The sequence below is a fragment of the Pelodiscus sinensis genome, chromosome 5 (assembly GCF_052426305.1).
Source record: "Pelodiscus sinensis isolate ZL-2025 chromosome 5, ASM5242630v1, whole genome shotgun sequence".
NCBI lineage: Eukaryota > Metazoa > Chordata > Testudines > Trionychidae > Pelodiscus > Pelodiscus sinensis.
This window is the reverse complement of record NC_143056.1, coordinates 9,155,960-9,176,166: the sequence shown is the minus strand read 5'-3', so window position 1 is coordinate 9,176,166 and position 20,207 is coordinate 9,155,960. Positions and strand designations below refer to the sequence as shown.

At 38.9% G+C, this 20,207-nt stretch overlaps 1 protein-coding gene across 2 annotated transcripts in view; it reads left to right on the top strand.

The window, feature by feature from the left end:
• Window positions 1–20,207, top strand: part of WDHD1 (WD repeat and HMG-box DNA binding protein 1) — a 56,645-nt gene that overhangs the window by 12,889 nt on the left and 23,549 nt on the right. For both annotated transcript variants that reach the window (XM_089778290.1, XM_006120118.5), the window contains exons 4-14: window positions 4,547–4,698; window positions 7,297–7,408; window positions 7,990–8,040; window positions 9,633–9,728; window positions 11,296–11,388; window positions 12,101–12,207; window positions 14,754–14,895; window positions 15,065–15,260; window positions 15,457–15,641; window positions 17,966–18,150; window positions 19,644–19,885. In XM_089778290.1, the coding sequence (XP_089634416.1) occupies window positions 4,547–4,698; window positions 7,297–7,408; window positions 7,990–8,040; window positions 9,633–9,728; window positions 11,296–11,388; window positions 12,101–12,207; window positions 14,754–14,895; window positions 15,065–15,260; window positions 15,457–15,641; window positions 17,966–18,150; window positions 19,644–19,885 (1,561 nt within the window). The remainder of the gene's footprint in view (window positions 1–4,546; window positions 4,699–7,296; window positions 7,409–7,989; window positions 8,041–9,632; window positions 9,729–11,295; window positions 11,389–12,100; window positions 12,208–14,753; window positions 14,896–15,064; window positions 15,261–15,456; window positions 15,642–17,965; window positions 18,151–19,643; window positions 19,886–20,207) is intronic.

Below are 20,207 nucleotides of genomic sequence, written 5' to 3'. Positions count from 1 at the left end.
CCTAATATATCTATCCATCATGAAGGAAGTTCACATTTTTATAAATATGGATGGAATGATTATTTGGATATAATTAAAATAAAGATGTCTTACATCTGTTCTTGTAACGTGTCAACTGTACATCATAATACAGCTTTTGAAAATGTAACTCATTTGTCTTGAGAGAATTTTCATAGTAATTCCTTTGAAGCTATTCTATGCTACATGAAAAAGTATTATATAAATACTTTGGTTTTTGTTTGTTTGTTTGTTGTATAAAATCTTAAATGTTCTCTCATTTTACAGCATCTTTTGAAGATGAGAGAATGATCCCAGGAGTTTGTAGTTAATCTTCAAGTTGGAAACAGTGTTTGTGACAAGGGTGTAATCCCATTTAATTAGTTAACCAGTTAAATGTTAAGTTTAACAGGTTAACTGATTAAACGGGGCTGGGCATTCCAGCCCACTGGGTGGGAGTGGCTCCCCTTTGCCACCAAGCCCAGGCTGGGATGGGCAGGCTAGGCTGCCAGCTCCCAGGCCATGTGGGCAGCCTCACGCAGGACAGAAGGCACGCCCTCCTTCCCTGCTGCTGCTTTGCCCCCTTCTCTCAAACTGTCTAGTAAGACTGCTGATTTCCACCCGTTAAGGGTGATGCTTACTGGTTAACTGGTTATATGTTCACACCCCTAGTTTGTGGCATACAATTTGGCAATTATAGTAGTTATAAAATGCATGCTTCAAATTTTGATAACTTTTTTTGGGGGGAATGAATAAATAATTATTGATGTGTGTACTTCAAAAAAGGCTATATTTGAACATAGCAAAAACTTGAAAAATTCACAAGAAAATTTTGAGGAATACTCATTTTATTTTTGCAGATTAGTTAGCCCACTGTTTTCAAAGATGTATATCTTTGTTTGTTAGTATGAGTGTTAAAAACATTTTCAAAGATTTAATGCCAGTAATTCTGTTTTTAAAAATTAATTTCTTTCTTAATTCATTCATAAATAAAAACGGTTTTCCCTTGAAGTAGGTCTGAATTAGTACAGTACAACTTGATATCTTTTAACACATTAGATTATAGTCTGAATGTTGTTACATAAATATATATATGTAATATTTATATTCGTGAACATAAACTTTATGTATCGTATTTTCCGGCGTATAAGGCGACTGGGCGTATAAGACGACCCCCTAATTTTCCAGTTAAAACATAGGTTTTGGCCTATACTCGCCGTATAAGACTACCTCCCCTTCCGAGGCAATTTCCTTCTTCTTGCTGGAGCCATGATGGGGTCTTTTCTACCAGCCATTTGTTGTACACCCACTTACAGAAAGTCCCTAATCTTTTAGGCCGCTGGATGTGCGGTAATACAGTACTGTAGCTTCGGCTACATACAGAACGTCCCTGTGCTGATACTGTATGTACAGCGCTGAGCCAATCCCGGCAAGCGGTGTATTCTATTAATGCATACAAAGCCTGCTCGGATTGGCAAAGGTTGTAATAGCCCGCCTCTCTGACTCAGCCAATCCGAGCAGGCTTTGTATGCATTAATAGATGACACTGCTTGCTGTGATTGGCTCAGCGCGGTACATACAGTATCAGCACAGGGACGTTCTGTATGTAGCCGAAGCTACAGTACTCTATTACCGCATATCCAGCGGCCTAAAAGGTAATAATAGGGACGTTCTGTATGTAGCCGAAGCTACAGTATGTTTATACCCGGCGTATAAGACGCCTCCCGATTTTTGGGGGATGTTTTTTAGTATAAAAAGTCGTCTTATATGCCTGAAAATACGGTAATTCTGCTTTTGGAGGAAAATATGCATGACAGCTGTAATTATGTATGTTATGTAACCTATAGCTTACATTATTTGTTGAACCTGCTGCCATACATACGCAAAGAGTGATGATATATTTTTTCCTTAACAATAGATTATCTCTGTAAACATAAAAGAGTGCCATAAAATTTGCTATGGCAATTTATCCTATATTAATTTGGAATCATTCTGAATAGGAAATATTGGCAAGGTTAATGTGATGGTCTTTTGTTTTTTATTTCTGCAAACTGTCCATTTGTTAAACTATGTCTGAAAAATCTTCAGGCTTTCCTTAATGACATTTAATCTGTGAAATTTGGGACAAGGGTGCCCTCTCATGATAACATGGCACATAAAAACTAAATATATTTTGATTACACTTTTTTCTGGTGGGAAGTGAACTCTTGCTTCTCTATCAAAACACTAGAATTCCTCCTTGTTTTCCTGCTTCATGCTCACCACAGTTAAGGCCCCATAATCCCCTTCTTTCAGGTGCAGAGGATTGGATAGATCTCGTTAGAGCTCATTAGTGCCATTTCTTGACTTATGCTCACAATTTTAGTAAAGACACAAAGCTGTAAGGCATTAGTCCTGCAAAGACCTATTCACTTGCTTACCTATGCATTATGAGTGGTTCTACTGAAGCCAGTAGCGCTGCTCACAGAGCATACATTTAAGCATCTTTACAGGATTAGGTCCTACAGGAATAACTTGTTTAGCTATTTTACGGCAGTGGTTTTCAACCTTTTGAGGCTACTGTATCCCTTTCAGGAGTCTGATTTGTATTCACTTCCCTTGTATGTATTTTAGAGTGTGTCCGTCTGTCTGCAAGTTCATTTGTTCAAGAACTCCTAAACAGTAAGAGCTAGAACCACTGTCTTTGGTATGCAGTTTCCTCTTCTCCTAACTTAAAGTAAGGTCAGGGACTGATTGTGCCAGGACAACTGGAAGCCCTGAGAAAAGGACAGTTTTCCATAACATTCAAAGGGAGGGTCTGCTGTTTGGAGGGATATGATATGAGAGTGGCTACTGGGAGCAATGAGTCCACAGGGGCGAGCTATCCTACAGAATGTCCACTGGGAGCAGCTGAACCACCAAGGGAGTGGCCAGCAGGACTCAGACTCTGCCATTGAGCCTGCTAGCACACTGAGTAAGTAATGCCCCTGCCCCAAACCCTTTCTCCCCTCCCAGCCCTTGGCTGCAGTGCTGGGCGAGGGGTGGGAGAGAAAAAGGGCCTCTGGCAGGCTGGGGGCAGCCCCAGGGGAAATAATTCAGGCCCTTGGAGGGTTAGGGGGGTGGTCCAGGTGTAGGGAGAGAAAACAGGCCCCTGGAGGGCTGGGAAGGAGATGGAGGAAAGAAAACAGACTGTTGGCAGCTGGTGGGGGGAGGTGGTCGGGGAAGAGAACAAGCCTTTGACTCTTGGAGGGGGCTTCAGAGGGGGGAAAGAAAAGAGGGCCCTGATGGACTATAAGAATGGCCATACTGGATTAGACCAAAGGTCCATCTAGTCCAGTATCCTGTCAGCCAACAGTGGCCAATGCCAGATGCCCCAGAAGGAGTGAACACAACAGGTAATCCTCATGTGATCCCTCTCCTGTCATTCATTTTCAGACAAACAGAGGCTAGGGATGCCATTCCTACCCATTCTGGCTAATAGCCACTGATGGACCTAACCTCTATGTATGAATGTATCTAGCTCTTTCTTGAACCCTGTTATAGTCGTAGTCTTCACAACATCCTCTGGAAAGGAGTTCCACAGGTTCACTGTGCATTGTGTGAAGAAAAACTTCCTTTTGTTTGTTTTAAACCTGCTATTTATTAATTTCATTTAGCAACCCCTAGTTCTTATATTATGGGAACAAGTAAATAACTTTTCCTTATACTTTTTCCACATCAGTCATGATTTTATAGGCCTCTTATCGTATCCCCCCTTAGTCTCTTTTCTAAGCTGAAAAGTCCCAGTCTTTTTAATCTCTCTTCATATGGGACCCGTTCCAAACCCCTCATCATTTTTGTTGTCCTTTTCTGAACCTTTTCCAATGCCAATATATATTTTTTGAGATGAGGCGACCACATTTGTACACAGTAATATAAGACCCTCCCCAAGCTCCTCCTCACTCCCCAATCCTTACTCTTGCACACACACATCCTCCTCCACCCACATCCCCCAATGCCTTACCCTGAAGGACCCGGGCAATGCCTGGTGAGTCATCATGCACTATTACTGAAGTTTGTACTGACTTTGCTAGAGCATTTTATGTAGCCTGTTATAAAACTAGGCAAATGTCTAGAGTTGTGGTGTCCAGCCAGTTCTGAAGCCACTCAGCTGGCCAAATAGCCATGTGTTGAGCACCACGTTTCTAGAGGAATCGATGTGCCTCATGAAGACCTCTGTGTATCCTGAGGGGAATGCGTACTCCTGGTTAAGAACCATGGGCTTACGGAAGACAGCGAAATCAAATTAAAATTGTGGAGAGTTGAATTTGGTAGTTGAAGATTTTCTCCTTGGTTTCTGTTAAATTTTTGTTTTGTTTTTTTGTTTTTGTGGTGGTTGAGAGAAGAGGAAGAAATACAGTTGGAAGGAAAATTTCTCTGATGCTGTTTATTTTTAAAACCAGAAGCTTATCTGGAATCATTCAAGATTATCTGTGGAAATATGAAAAAGATCACAGTGATTTTCCGTTCTTTGGACCAAAGTATTTTTCTTTGATCCACCAATTCCAGAATGTATTTTTTTCATTTGTAGAATGGAAGACTGCTTACTGCAGTTTCTAACAACACTGTCCAGATTCATACATTCCCGGAAGGATCTCCTGATGGCATCCTGACTCGTTTTACCACAAATGCAAACCATGTTGTCTTTAACAGGGATGGTACAAAGATTGCTGCTGGATCCAGGTAATTTGATTTTGATTCAGGACAACCAATAGCTACACAACATTTGGAACATTAACAACGTAATAATAGAAGACTAGGATTGGAAGAGACCTCAGGAGGTCATCTAGTCCAACCCCCTGCCCAAAGCAGGATCAACCCCAACTAAATTGTTCTAGCCAGGGCTTTGTCAAACTAGGACTTAAAAACCTCTAGGATGGAGATTTCACCCTTGCCCTAGGCTACCCATTCCAGTGAAATGGTTGCCCCTAATATCCAACCTAGACCTCTCCCGCTACAACTTGAGACCACTGCTTCTTGTTATGTAATTTGCCACTACTGAGAATAGCCTAGCTCCATCCTTTTTGGATCCCCCTTCAGGTAGTTGAAGGATGCTATCAAATTCCCTCCCCACCACTTCTTTTCTGCAGACTAAATAAGCCCAATTCCCTAAGCCTCTTTTCATAACTCATGTACCTCTGACCCCTAATCATTTTTGTAACCCTCCACTGGACTCTCTAATTAGTCCACATCCTTTATGTGGTGGGGGTGGGGTGGAGAGAAACTGTATGCAGTACTCCAGATGTGGCCTCTTCGGTGCTGAATAGAACAGAATAATCACTTCCCTTGATCTGCTGGCAGTAAACCTACTAATGCAGCCCAATATGCCATTAGCCTTTTTGGCTGCAAGGGCACACTGTTGACTACATCCAGCTTCTTGTACACTGGAATCACTAGGTCCTTTTCTGCAGAACTGCTTAGCCAGTCAGTCCTTAGCTTATAGCAGTGCATGAGATTCTTCAACCCTAAGTGTAGGAATCTGCACTTGTCTTTGTTGAACCTCATCAGATATCTTTTGGCTTAGTCCTCCAATTTGTTTAGGTCACTATGGACGTAGTTCCTACTCTCCATATCTACCTCCTTCTCCCAGTTTAATGTCACTCACGAACTTGCTGGGGGCGCAGTCTATCTTATCATCCAGATCATTAATGAAGATGTTAAAGAGAACAACAAAAATGAGGAGCAATGAAAATGATTCAAGGCCTAGAAAATATGAGCCAGGAGGGAAGACTGAAAGAAATGGGCTTGTTTAACTTAGAAGAGAGAAGACTGAGAGGGGACATGATAGCAGTTTTAAGCATCTACAAGGAGGAGGGAGAAACATTATTTTCCTTGGCCTCTGATAGGACAAGAAGCAATGGGCTTAAATTGTTGCAAGGGAGGTTTAGGTTGGACATCAGGAAAAAATTTCCTCACTGTCAAGGTGGTTAAATACTGGAATAAATTGCCTAGGGAGGTTGTGGAATCTCCATCACTGGTGATATTTAAAAGCAGGTTGGATAGACATCTATCAGGGATGACTGAGTTGGTGCTAGGTCTTGCCGCAATGGCAGGAGACTGGATTTGATAATCTCTGGAGTTCCCTTCTAGTTCAAGTATTTTATGGTTTTATGTTGAATAAAACCTTTACAGTCCAGCCAAATAGTCCTCAAGCCATGTATCACTATCCGTTGAGCTTGACAATCAAGTCAGCTTTCTGTCCACCATATAATACATTAATTAAAGCCATATTTCTTTAATTTGCTGGCAAGAATACTGTGGGAGACCATATAAGAAGCTTTGCTAAAGTTAAGCTATATCACTTCCTTGACTTTCCCCATAGCCACAGAGCCAGTTATCTTCTCATAAATGTTGATTAGATTGGTCAGGCATGATTTGCCCTTGGTGAATCCATGTTCATTGTTGCTGATCACCTTCTTAGCCTCCAGGTATGTCAAAATGGATTCCTTGAGGACCTGCTCCATGATTTTTCCAGGGACTGAGGTGGGTTAGGGAAGTGCATTCTAATCCTGTTTCAAGTGGTTCATACCATAAAAATGTATTCCAAACTGAATTTGAGACTCAAATGTCTATAACTAGTGTTATGTTTTTTTCTTACATCTGAAACATCAGTTGAAGTATTATTTACATTTTACAAGTGTACGGGAGAGTGCTGGGTCAAGATCCTATTGTAGGGCCTAATATGGCTTAAAAGTTTATAATATTCTTAATAATGGAGTAGGTTGAGTCACAGTATTACAAAAAATCAAATATTTGAAAATTAGCCAATGCATTGTTTACATTAAATATTAAAGTTTTCATAAAGATTTTTTATCAAACAAGCTTAGTATGCATATGTAGCAGCTATTTAGCAAGATAAGTTAATTGTGGTACTGATTAAAAAAAAGTATATCTATATCCAAACCTAAATATCTATCCATATAAATATCTACTTTTTAAGAGCCAAAATATAGATTTATGTGATATCAGCCTAAAATAACATATTATATATGTGTCATGTATTATATGATTTCTTATTAAAGCATCCCATTTCCTCTTTAATTTGGGAGGTGGAATTGTTGCATTCTGATTTTGATGGCCTGTTCCTGTTCCCATTGCAGTAAATGGCAAGACTTCGCTTTTCACATAAAATCTTCAGTGATAGGGTGTTTTTTAATCACACCTATCCTCCAACCAATCAATAACGGAGAACTCACATTTACTTCAATTAAAGGAGAACAAAGGCCTGCCTGTCAGTGTTAATGTAATCTGGTTAATTAAGTACATTGCTTTTATGTGCAGTGATTTTATGATCAAAGTTGTGGAGGTGACTGATAGCAGCCAACAGAAAACATTCCGAGGACATGATGCCCCTGTCTTAAGTCTGTCTTTTGATCCCCAAGATGCTTTTCTGGTAAAACATTTTTCTGTCACTTTCTACTTTGTATTACTTTTTCCTCCAGCCATTTATATTTTGTTTCTTTTGGGATCTTAAAAATCATAGAATGATCCACAGGCACAGAGGACATTGTTTTTATTTCAGTTGTCTCTACTGAGTACAGCTTATCAAAAGTGTCAAGTGAATATCAAACTGTGTCCAGTAAGCTTAGCTGTACTTCCCTACGTGTGCATCCTCAATGTGAATTTTTTAATATTGTGCTTACTACTCAGGGAAGAAGATGATCCACTAACATAATTTAAAACAAAATATTGATTTAAAAGAATTATATCTCATTTCAAGTATGTCATTGTGAAGAAGATGTAAATACAGCAGCTTTGGAAAAAGTCAGGGTTTCATATATTTTCAAACGATGATATATATATTATTTAATATAAAATATAAATCATAGCATTTATTGTGAGTATAAAGACTTTTCAGATAATATATGTCTATTGCTGGCTGCACACCTTTTATACTTCTAATTGCAGCATGACTTTTTCTACTTCTACTATGAATTGTTAATGACATTTTAAAAAATACTCTATCGTATACAGACATCAGCAAGCTGTGATGGGTCTGTCAGAATATGGAAAATCTCAGATCAGGTAAAATGCCAATTTTTGGTGTTAAACCTTAGATTTTACTGTGTGTATTTTACAAAAGAAAGTTCTTAACTAAAATGCACTTTTTGTTTTGATGTGTTATGATTGGTTTATTGGCAATGCATGGAAAAGATGAACATTTTAAAAATCCTAATTCAGATGAAATAAATAATTTGCAGGTTTACTGCTAACAAAAGCTCATAATTTAATTTTACACGGTAGAGCTCATTCTTGCATAGTTGTGTCTAAAACCCTGCTTGAGTCCTGTTAACTCTAGGATGGGACTCCAAATAGGAATTACTATACATGGGCTGTGTCATGCCTTCCCATGCTTTATGAAAATTGTCTTATGAATATGTAGAAACTTAAAAAACAATAAATAGTCTTGCAGCACCTTAGAGACTAGCGAAACATGTAGAATTGTAGATGGTATCATGAGCTTTCGTGGGCATGATCTACTTCAGATTGTTAGTCTCTAAGGTGCTGCAAGACTATTCATTGTTCTTTACGTTTTTCCAGTTACAAACTAACTTGGCTACCCCGCTGAAACTTACAAATATGTGTAACTGAAGCTTCTTTAGACAAAATGCCTCATGTAACATATCAATTTTTAAGTTACAATCTGCTAAATGTGTATATCCTATTTTTGTGCATGTATCATTCTTGTATTTGAAGTTAGAAATATGAAGTGTGGAGCTGTTTATAATTCTAAATGTGCTAATGAGGGCCATTACTGATGCTCCTGACATGTAATGACTTGGTGATCAAGTCAATGACCTGTGAATAGTCTTGTTTGTCTTTTGTAAACCCAAACTGGCTGGTTGTAGAAAGACATGTGACCAAGCCACCGGATTCTGAAACCATTTTGGAGCTTGTACTTTTCCACTCAAGGTGAGAAAAGTCTGAACTGAGCATAAAGCATTCCCACTTTGGAATCTTGTGATCCTGGGGAGGTGGCTTGCTGAGGCTTCGCTATGGGTTCTGCAGTATAAAGCTTATTTTAGGCTTTATAATGTAGAGCCAGCAAATTACATCCCTAATTTTCACTAAGTTATAAAACCTGGAAATGATTTTTTATACAGGCAGTCCCCGGGTTACATGGATCCGACTTACATCGGATTCCTACTTACAAACGGGGTGAGACAACCCCGCACTAGCTGCTTCCCCCCAGCAGACCAGGGAGATGCGAAGCTAGCGCCCCCCATAGCAGACCAGGGAGACGCGGAGCAGCTTTTCTCAGCAGACACCTCAGCTTGAGAATAAAGGACTGAGGGAAGTGAGGTGTGGGAGAATAGAACTGAGCTCTGGAGAAATGTTTGTCTAGAGTTTCCCCTACAATATGTACCAGTTCCGACTTACATACAAATTCAACTTAAGAACAAACCTACAGTCCCTATCTTGTACGTAACCCGGGGACTGCCTGTAATAATAAGATAGACTCTGTATAATATTGGGTGAGAGATATTACATCATTTCCACAATTCTAGTCTAATTACGTCTTTTCACTACGCTTCACTTTTAAATCTTTTTTATTCGCAATACAGAGAGATTTTTGCAATTCTAGAGAACCTAGTATCTAAGTATTCTGTTTTCAGACATGCGTGACAAGTTGGCCACTGCTTCAGAAGTGTAACGATGTGATAAATGCTAAATCCATGTGTAGGCTTGCCTGGCAGCCTAAAAATGGGAAGGTAAGTGACACATTGTTTTTCAGTCTGTATTTTAGTCTTCTCTCTGGGGGAGTACTTGGCACACTGATTGCTAACAATTGAATTTAAGCCAGGTCAATTCATATCCCAGCATGAAAAAATAAGAAAAATATTTTGATGAAATTCCTTTTAAAAATAAACAAACCTTGGAAATGGATACTTGTTAAAAACTGTAGCATGAGTACCAAAATGAGGCTGAATGTACTCTAGGTCTCTGCCTGATAGAGTAGTATACGTTCAAGGTATGCTCAACAGGAAGGAATCCTGTTGGGGTTCTTTGTTCATTACTAGGTATCAAAGTGATTCAGTCTTTCTTTAATGTGAGTAAATTTTGTCCTGTGAATAATTTCTACTGTATAAATAAATAAATATGCATTTAAATAATTAATTATTGCATTTTCAACAGAGAATAAAATTAATTTTAGTGTCAGTGAAGACATGCTGATAGTTACATGGTCAGTAAAGTGAAATTCTGCCCTGCCATATATGCAGCCATAGTAAAGAGGCTTTGGACTGGAAACTAAGTGGGAAACTGGAAAAACCCCTCTTTCAGTTTATGATCTGAAACAATGGTTACAACTTTTACACCCTATGTGAGGTTCTCGTCCCCTGGAACTGCATACGTGCATTTTCATTGTCCTCTCCCAAAGCTTGCCTTAAATAATCCACTTCAGGCCATCTTGTTCTGAGGCTTTATGTCGAGTCTCTCTGCCCATCTCCACCTAGTGCTGATACCAGGAGGGTTAAGTGGTGTAGAAGACCATGTATCATCCTTTTGTGCCAGGCTGAATGTCACCTGCAGTCCATTAGATTTGCATTTTGTTTTTCAAGTATACAGTTATGTTCTAAAATCACTATTGCACACACATTCTGAAATTTAAACATGTATTTTTTTCTTTTTCTTTTTATTATTTTTCTTATTTAGCCCTCATATAAGAAGTGCTTTGAAGTGTAGTGGTTTCTAGGGTGTCTGACAACTTTTTTCATGGTTTTTTTCTACACTTTGAATTAGGTGAAATGATCTTTTTTAAGAATTAAATATTCAAAGATGTATACTTATATTATTAGATAATATATACATATTAATAAATCTAATCAAGCAGTTTAATAGACATCTACTTTGGGGCATCCATTGGGGGAAGTCTTATTTATAAGCAGCTGAAATCTATTTATAAATTTTGCTAGTTGTTCCAAAGAATTTCTGTAATTTTCAGGGGCAGCTGTTAGCTTCTTCACCCTTCTCCCAGAAATAAATGCAGATTTAAAATAGAAATTGGTGTGCTCAAATGTGCTTGCTTTGTGTTTCTTGCGATTTCCAGTGTAATTTGCAATGTTCTATGTCTTTATCAACCAATTAAATTGGAATGCTATTAAAAGTGTTCATTAAATACTGTGACACATTGTGGTAGTCGCAACTATAATATCAGTTCTGAATAACGGAACTATACTGCTTGTTTGCTGCTATAATTAATGTTATTTGAAAGGGAAGGGAAGTTTGAAATAAAAATTAAATTGTTTAAGAAAATTTTTGATTTGTCCTGCTGAATAGTTACTAGCAGTTCCAGTTGAGAGAATTGTTAAACTGTACAGAAGAGAAACTTGGGATAATCAATATGATCTTTCAGATAATTTCATCACTCAGGTGAGTGCCCTAAAACCCAGATTGGCAAACTTTTCCATAAGGAGGCTCTTAGAAATTGTTTAGTGACCATATGCCTTCTAGGTGATCTTCCCTCTCTTTTGTAATCTTGTTATAATCCTATATTGAATCATATAAAGAGGAATATTTCTTGATTTTGTGTAGTAGAGATTTCATTTATCTACTCTATATTTTGATTAACTGAAATCTGCTTACATAGCAGGGAATTAGCAACTTTGCTGTTCCCTGTCTTATAATATGTCTTTGGAGATTGCTGTGTAGGAGAATGCAAATTTACCTGTGTAGTAATTTAGATATGTGTATTCGGTATGTGTGTAATCACTGGGTATATTGCCAGTGGAACAGATATTAATAGTCTTTCAAATATTAAAATATAAAACATAGTCATTTACACTGTACATAACTCCACCTAAAATAGTTGCTTTCTATACTTGCAAAATGCATTGTGCTGCTGTCCACATGTTGCAGGATATTTGAAAACCTCGGATTTTGTTGCATTTCTCTACAGCATGCAGTGACTGAAAATAAGCACTCTGAATGAAAAGTAATAAAAAACATCCTTATTTTTAATGTGTCTCTTATAAGAAAGTTTCCTAGAAGTTTTCAAAATTTTCATATATGTGATTTTTACTATACAGAGCCAAGAATATTGTCAATGCTCACCTAATAGCAATGTCTATTCTACTTACCCTAGACTCTGAATATTGTTACCTGGTCTCCTTGCGGACAGTATGTAGCAGCTGGAAGTGTTGATGGATGCATAGTCATTTGGAATGTGAAAACTCAGGAGTGCATGGAAAGGTATTCATTGCTTTCCCATACAATACATAAATGTTTGTCTATTGTTTTGACAAAGAGGAGTTTTATCCTATCATTTATTTTTAGACTTTCACCATATAAATAGATACATAATTTGCTTTTAGAAAACTCAGAAAAAGATATACTTAGATTTAAAAAAAAATCCCACTCTCCTGCTCTCTCAGCTGAGAGCAATAGAGTGGCAGTCCACTCATGGCCTTTATATGGCCCCACAATGGGTGGGAGCCTGTGAGCCCAACAAGACTTCCATATGACCTGCTAGCTCACCTTAAAAAAATATTATTCTGCCTATTATTTCTAGTTTTTCAAGTTACAGACTAACTCGGCTACCCCTCTGAAGCTTTTGACTGACTTAGTAAGTCATTCACTGGCAGTGCTTAATTTGTAAATGAAAAAGGTGCCAGGACTCAGTTCCAGCAAGTCCCAGCACAAAATAAACATTGCCTGGGTGGCTGAAGAGTTGTTGGATACCCGGCACTGATGGCAGCGCTGCCACCTGCAGCCGGGCAGTGGTAAGAGTTGCATGGTATGGTAATGCCACTCTTATGTCTGTGCTGCTGCTGATGGTGGCACTGCCTTCAAAGCTGGGTGGTTGGAGAATGGCAGTTGCTGGCTGACAGCCAAGAGATGCTCGCACAAATTAAGTATGACTTATTGGATTTTAAGTTCTTGCAATTTAGCATGTCCATTTTTTCATGAATGATGGAAAAATGAATGTGAATTGGCAAAATTAGCAGGAAAAACAGCTTTTAACCAAAACTGAAGAGCAGATTTTCTTTTTATTATGCTGCCTCGTTTTCATTTTAAGATGCCAAACCCCTGTATCCATCTGTAAGGTTGTCAGTGTGAGGCGCCACTTTGAAGCAAAGCACAGTAACTTCAGTGCAGCTTCGTCTCCTGGCAGCATTGCAAGTTGTGACAAAATTGAAAACCTGAAAAAGGCATATCACACTTCAGCTGTCATTCTCTCAACATCAGCAACTTTACAGGAAAAAGCAATAGCTGCCTCTTCAGATAGTGCTGGGCTGTAGCTAAAAAGAAATGGTCTTTTCCTATATGCTAAGCTTGTGAAGGAGTGCTGTTGGAAATGCTGGAGGAGCTTTTTGCCAGAGATAAAAACAAAGATGACAATGTAAATCATGAGAAGCAAATTCCTTGTTTGATTCCACAGCAGCGTAAAAGTTGGAGGTAATTTATGAGGAGCACTCCTTCCTGATTTAAAAAATGCCAAATATATGTCTCTTGTAGTGGACAAAATGCTGTTTGTTAGCTATTAAGTTGATGAAATTTTCTAGGAATAATTTTTGTGCTTGATACCAATACAACCCTACTCCACAAGAGAGGTCATTTTTTAGAAGATAAAAGATCTCCAGAAATGATCCTTGACTGGGAAAAAGAAGGGCTTTACTTCATGTTTGGCCTTTCTTTTATACATTTCACTGAATTATTCACCAGACTGTCTTAAGTGGTAAATTGTTTGGAGCTATGAAGGAAGACTGAAAGAATTTGGTTTGTTTAGTTTGGAAAAGAGAAGACCGAGAAGGGACATAATTGTAGTTTTCAAGTACCTAAGAGGGTGTCACAAGGAGGAGGGGAAAAAATTGTTCTCCTTGACCTCTGATAATAGGGCAAGAAGCAGTGGGCTTAAATTGCTGCAAGGGAGGTTTAGGTTGGACATTTAGGAAAAACTTCCTAACTGTCAAGGTGGTTAAACACTGGAATAAATTGCCTTGGGTGGTTGTGGAATCTCCATCACTAGATATATTTAAGAGCTGGTTAGATAGGCCAGTGTTTCTCAACCTTTTTGTATAAAGTACCCCTTTTAAAAATTATAAGTACCCCCAGTACCTACAGTTTTCAGACACAATTTTATTTCTACCATTGCAACACATTTATTTAAACAACTTAATCGTAGCCAGGCAGGCGATGAAATTTTTGGGTGTAAAAAATACAAAAATAATAAAGCACTGTAAAACTTATAACCAAAATTCAGTTTTCTCCAAATTTCAGTTATGTTGACATACCCCCCCAGACTTCTCTCGGGTACCCCTAAGGGTACTGTACCGCTGGTTGAGAAAAACCAGTTACAACCACTGGTTGAGAGAGATGCCTATCATGGATGATCTAGGTTGTGCTTGGTCCTGAGGGCAGGGGGTTGGACTTGATAACCTCTCTGGATCCCTTCCAATTCTAGTATTCTGTGATAGTATGATTTTATATATTCTTATGCCAACAGTGGCCCTTATATTAAATAACTCTTTTCCCTTCCTGTATTTGTAGAGAACAATCATGTCTTTCCTCAGCCTTTGGTTTTTAGGCTAAACAAACCAAACTCCTTAAGTCTCTAGTCATAAGGCAGTTTCTCCATTTCTCTGATTATCAAAGTAGCCCTTTTCTGTACCTCTTAATTTTTTTGCTACATTTATCTATATGTTGCTTTATAGCACCAAGGAGCATGAGAACATTGCAGAATGCACTTATGAAAGGACTAGCCTTAAGAATCTTAAAAACCATTTTTGTGTATTTAGGATGAAACATGAGAAAAGTTACACAATTTGTGGGCTGGCATGGCACCCCAAAGGAGGGCAAATAGCTTATACAGACACCGAAGGAAATCTGGGACTCCTTGAGAATGTTTGTAATAGAGCTGGAAATAAATCAAGTGGCAAGGTAATAAAAATATGAATCCTTATGTGTGTGTTATGCAGTCATGCTTATTTAAAAACTCAAAGATCTAGCCAACTGAGCCCCTGTATGGGTTGGTCTGGTTATTAGTTAATTCACCTTATGAATGCAAGGATCAGAAAAATGCTCTCTGAGGACTTTTACTTCACTTCAGATTTCCAGGGCAGTGACAAAGGACTATGATGATCTTTTTGATGAAGATGATGACTTTTTAAACGCAAACCTGACTGAGCCACGGTCGTCTCCAAAGGTCATATCTAATGAGGAAGAAGATGATGATGATGACCTCATGCTAGCTTCAGGCCATCCTAGGCACCGAGGGGCAATAATAGAGGATGATAACTCACTAGGTACAGTATGAACTGGGTTCTACAACTCTTATAGTATTTTGGGGGGGTTTAATAATGTCTTATTGTGTCTTTCCTACATCCTCTGGTCAAATATGTCCTATGTCTTACCACATTGCACAGCTCTTTGGTGTTTCTTTAATTGTTTTCTCTCTCATATGCCACAGTAATTCTCTGATATTGAAGTTTTACTTTCTAGATACTGCGCTAATGAAAGTTAATTCCAATCTTGAAAAAGATGATGATGATGACCAAGATGGCAGCATACCGGTTCTACCAGCGTCAACCACCCAAAGACCTTTCTATGATGGACCAATGCCAACCCCACAGCAAAAGCCATTCCAGTCTGGTTCTACCCCTTTGCATCTCATGCACCGCTTCATGGTAAGTCTAATTTTATCTATGGATGCGGGTATTATAATATCTTCCATAATTACTGACACTTCTTCTGGTTTGAGTTGTCTAAGACTAAGATCAAATTTTTTAGACTGTTATCTTGGAAAATTTTAAAGTTTGACATAACTGTGAAGCTAAATAATAAAAGTAGTATTCTGTTAATACCAAGAACTCTTAATGGTATACTTAGCACCTTTTGGGTCTAAATCTGAAAGTACTTTTACAAGGATTGCTAAGCATTGTATACGTAGCCTCATTTACACATGAAGAAACTTGGCTGCAGAGAAATTAAGTAACTTGCCTAAATCACACACAAATTTGAAGTTTCTATTTTTTATTTGATATAGAATATTTAAGGAAAAATTAAAATGACATTTTGTACCTGTGTGATTACATTCTGACAGCCCAAGTCCCATCATAGGGAGCGGGGGAGGAAGTAGGGATTGACAGTCCCCACTGCTGCTGTGAAGGGGTGGGACTGTTGTCGGTTTGGCAGGGTCGTCCTGATGGGTTCCTGCTCTGTCAGTGTTAATAACCAGAAGGCTGCTTGCCTGTGTCTCAATGATGTTTGCCATGTTGACTTGCACAGTTAGTTAACACAGCAGACTTCAAGAGAGCCCCCAAAGATCACAAATCAGATGAGGATCAAAGGCGCCCAGTCTGGTTTATTGTTAAGCAAAGTACAGTAATAGTTGTTAGTAGACCACCGAACAGTGGACTGACTAAATCAGTGGGAGACCTCCACTGTCTTCCTGGTCAGTCAAAGACCATCCCCCCAAGACACCACTTTATATACAGGTACAAACAAGTTATACATCACTCCTGACACATCAGGTTGCCACCCTCTGACGCTACTTAGATATCACCCTGTACCTCGTGGTGTAATTAGATCAGCTGTATCCATCATGCTGTTGTTTTAGACCCTTTCTTGAACCTGTGTTGGTATCTGTGGGGGGAGTGGGTACTAAGATCTTTTTAATGAGATGGTGTTACCATCCTTTTGGAATGTGCTTTCACCTTATGACCAATACCAATTACTGTTCTACACCAGGGCCTATTACCAAGTAGCGTTTTTCACTCTTAGCCCTGTTCATGCTAAGTTCTGTGAGCAAGGGGCCTGCCTCTTGCTCACAGCTTAGTTTTGCTTTATATTAGCCAAGTGTTGTCCTTTGCTAGCTAGGCCTCAGGCCTCAAATCAGGCCTGTGCTACATAGGCTTTTGTTTTAGGCCTTCATCTTACTAGAGTGGGTATAGCTCCAGCTCTAATCCTAGCCACTGACAGCTCCAGTTGTGGGGGGAGAGGGTGTGGGAGGGGATTGCTACATCTGCATGGTGTTGGGGGGATAGCTCTGGCCCCTGTGGCTGATGTCAAGAGACACCTTGTGCTGCAGGGGTGGTTAGAGTAGGGAAGTGGAACAGTTCTGGTCATGGCAGCTGACAGACCTGGCTGTGTCCACTACGAGCAAGGAGGACAGCTCTGGGGCCAGCACAGCACTGGCCCTTGCGGCTGGCAGCTCTGGCCATGGCTGCTGGGGGATGTGACTGAGGGGTTTGGAAGGAAGGTGACTACTCTAGTCACTGACAGCTCCAGCCCTGGGGGCTGAAAACTCTGGCTGCTGACAGCCATGGCCCCACTTGCTGATCCATCCATTGCAGTCGCTGAGGCAGGGGCTGAAGATGAAGAAGTCATTAAGGTCTGCTAGATTCACAGAATCCTTTACCTCTGTGACTAAATGCTGTCCTTAACTATGAGTTTTATTCACCAGTTTTGTACTTTTAAGACTAATTTTTATTTTATGATCTTCTGTAAACTTCTTCCATTATTTCTTTCTTTATTAGGGATGTGAATAGGTAACTGATTAATCAGTAAGCATCACCCTTATCGAGTGATGGTTACCCAGTGGGGGCTGAAGCAGCCCGCTGGGCCTGTTCAGCCCAGTGGGTCCTTCCGCGGGCGTGGGTGCTCTGCCACAGTCAGAGTAGTCCTTGTCTGGCCCTGTTTAATCGGTTAACTGGTTACACATAACATTTAATTGGTTAACTGGGATTTTACATCCCTATAGTTTACATCCGTGACTAACCTATCCTTCATTTCACAAGGAGAGAGATTAAACAATACACACACAGTGATTATAACTTGCTTTTGTAATCCATTATGGTGTCTACAGATGAAATCTGGTTAAATTTATACTGCTGAATTTATTCAGGAGCTATGAATTTGATTTTTTTTTTAAACCCTTTGTAACTGTTCATAGGTGTAAATAATTTAACTGGCTTATTTGGAATTGCTAATATTCACCTTTTTCTTATAGGTATGGAACTCTATTGGTATTATCCGGTGTTATAATGATGAGCAAGACAATGCTATAGATGTGGAATTTCATGATACCTCTATACATCATGCAACACACTTACCGAATTCTCTAAATTACACAATGGCTGATCTCTCTAGTGAAGCTATCTTGTTGGCATGTGAGAGCACAGAGGAACTTGCAAGGTAAACTGTAGCACTTCTGCATGAGACCTGTATTGTGGAATTAAAGTCAGCACGTTTGATAACATGGAGCTCTTTGTTTTATGCTTCTTGACCTTAATTAAAAAAAAAACCCAAGCAATTTTGGTGATAGATTTTCACATCCTTCCACTATATAGATTTAAAGAGTATCCTAATACTTTATGTTGTGCAGGTAACTTTTCTTTGTTTCTTGTTTAAAGTTCTTCTGTTTGGTTTTAATGCATTGATGTTGTAAGAGAAACTGTACGTACGAGTGACAGAATTTCAGTCCCCTCAAGTCCATAATGTTGGCCAGTGTGTCCCCTTACTTCTCTCTTCAGTACTGGGAGTGACAATAGACAAGATATTTTGTCTGAGCTTAGGTGTATAGATGCATTTTGGCTGCAGGGCACACACTGACAGAATGACTTAAGTTGTGTATTGCATCGTGCTCCTTATATCTGCTGATGAAGGGTGAAATACATGCTCTCCAACAGCAGAATGTTCCCTTTTACAGTAGCATCCTGCCTGATTCTTCAGTGAGGATTCTGAAGATAGAAGGATCTTCCACTAATTTCCTCACCCAGCTCATCTCTGTACAACTAGCCAAAATGTAGCCCTTAATTTATAAAATGTGACCAGCATCTACTAGTTAGAGGAGTGCTGAAACACTTGTAGGCTTTTGAAAGCTTTTCAAAAGTATGTCAGACACTTGGGGTATTTAAGAGTCAGCCTTTTTGGCCTTCTAGTGTTTCAATGTAATGTAACAAGACTCTATAGTAGTTGTATTTTTAAGTTTGCCATGTGAAAGATGTTGCATTGGAGTTCCACTATTAAATGACAAATGGGAATGTAATAGACAGTAATGATCAATGGACACAGGGATTAAGCTCTAAACATGTAGCTCTCTTCCTGGATCTTATTTACCGCTGACAGATATCTGTGAGAGTTGTCTGTCCTTTTTTATTTTTTAAATCCTTGCAGCACTTAATAGAACTATTCATGCAAATAGACTCTTGTCAAATTGAATTTTTAATCAATTTGTTTGTCTCTCAAAGCTTAAATTTAAAAAACTTAAAATTTTTAATAAAAAATAACCAAAATAATTTATCAGGAAAGTGTGACAAGTTTTGTAAGGGCCTGATTATCAGGAATGTTTAGCACCCTCAGCTCCCATTAATTTTAATTAGAATTGGAGTTGCTCAGCTCATCTTAAGAATCCCACCCATGGGCACCTAACCAGATTCCACATCATGCTTTTGAAGAATCTCTATTTCTCCAAAGCTGCAAATTGAATTGGATGATCAATCACTGAGCAATAGAATTACAATTTATAATTTGTAATTATCGTGTCATTTCACTTCTCTGATAGTTGCAGATTGTAGGCAGTATCCAGTCTGTAAAAGTTTACAAAGAAGAGGTAAGTGGACAGTATATTTTAAATCATGCTGTGTATTTCAAATTTAAAAGTTTTTCTTTTATTCTAATTTTTTTAGCAAGCTTCATTGCATCCATTTTAGCTCTTGGGATTCAAACAAGGAATGGACAGTAGATATGCCAAAGGATGAAGATATTGAAGCTATTTGTCTGGGTCAGGGCTGGGCTGCATGTGCCACTGGTGCCATGCTAATTCGTGTATTTACAATTGGTGGAGTTCAGAAAGAGATCTTCAGTCTCCCTGGTCCAGTGGTGTCAATGGCAGGACATGGAGAACAGCTTGTGGTTATTTATCACAGAGGTATTCTTCTTTGTGTGCTCTTTTTTTTGGTTTGTTTTAAATCATAGAATACTAGAACTGGAAGGGACCTCAAGAGGTCCTCAAGTTCATTCCCCTGACCTCACAGCAGGACTAAGCACCATATATATCATCTCTGATAGATGTATATCCAGCCTTCTCTTAAATATCTCCAGTGTTGGAGATTCCACAACTTCCCATCCATTCCTATTACCTTTTGTTAGTGGTTTCAGGTAATGGTCTGTTGTACATTGTTACCAATTCTTTTCCTCACTCTGTGCTTTCCCTCTTTTCCTCCACTCGTTATTCCTTTTATTGCAGCAAC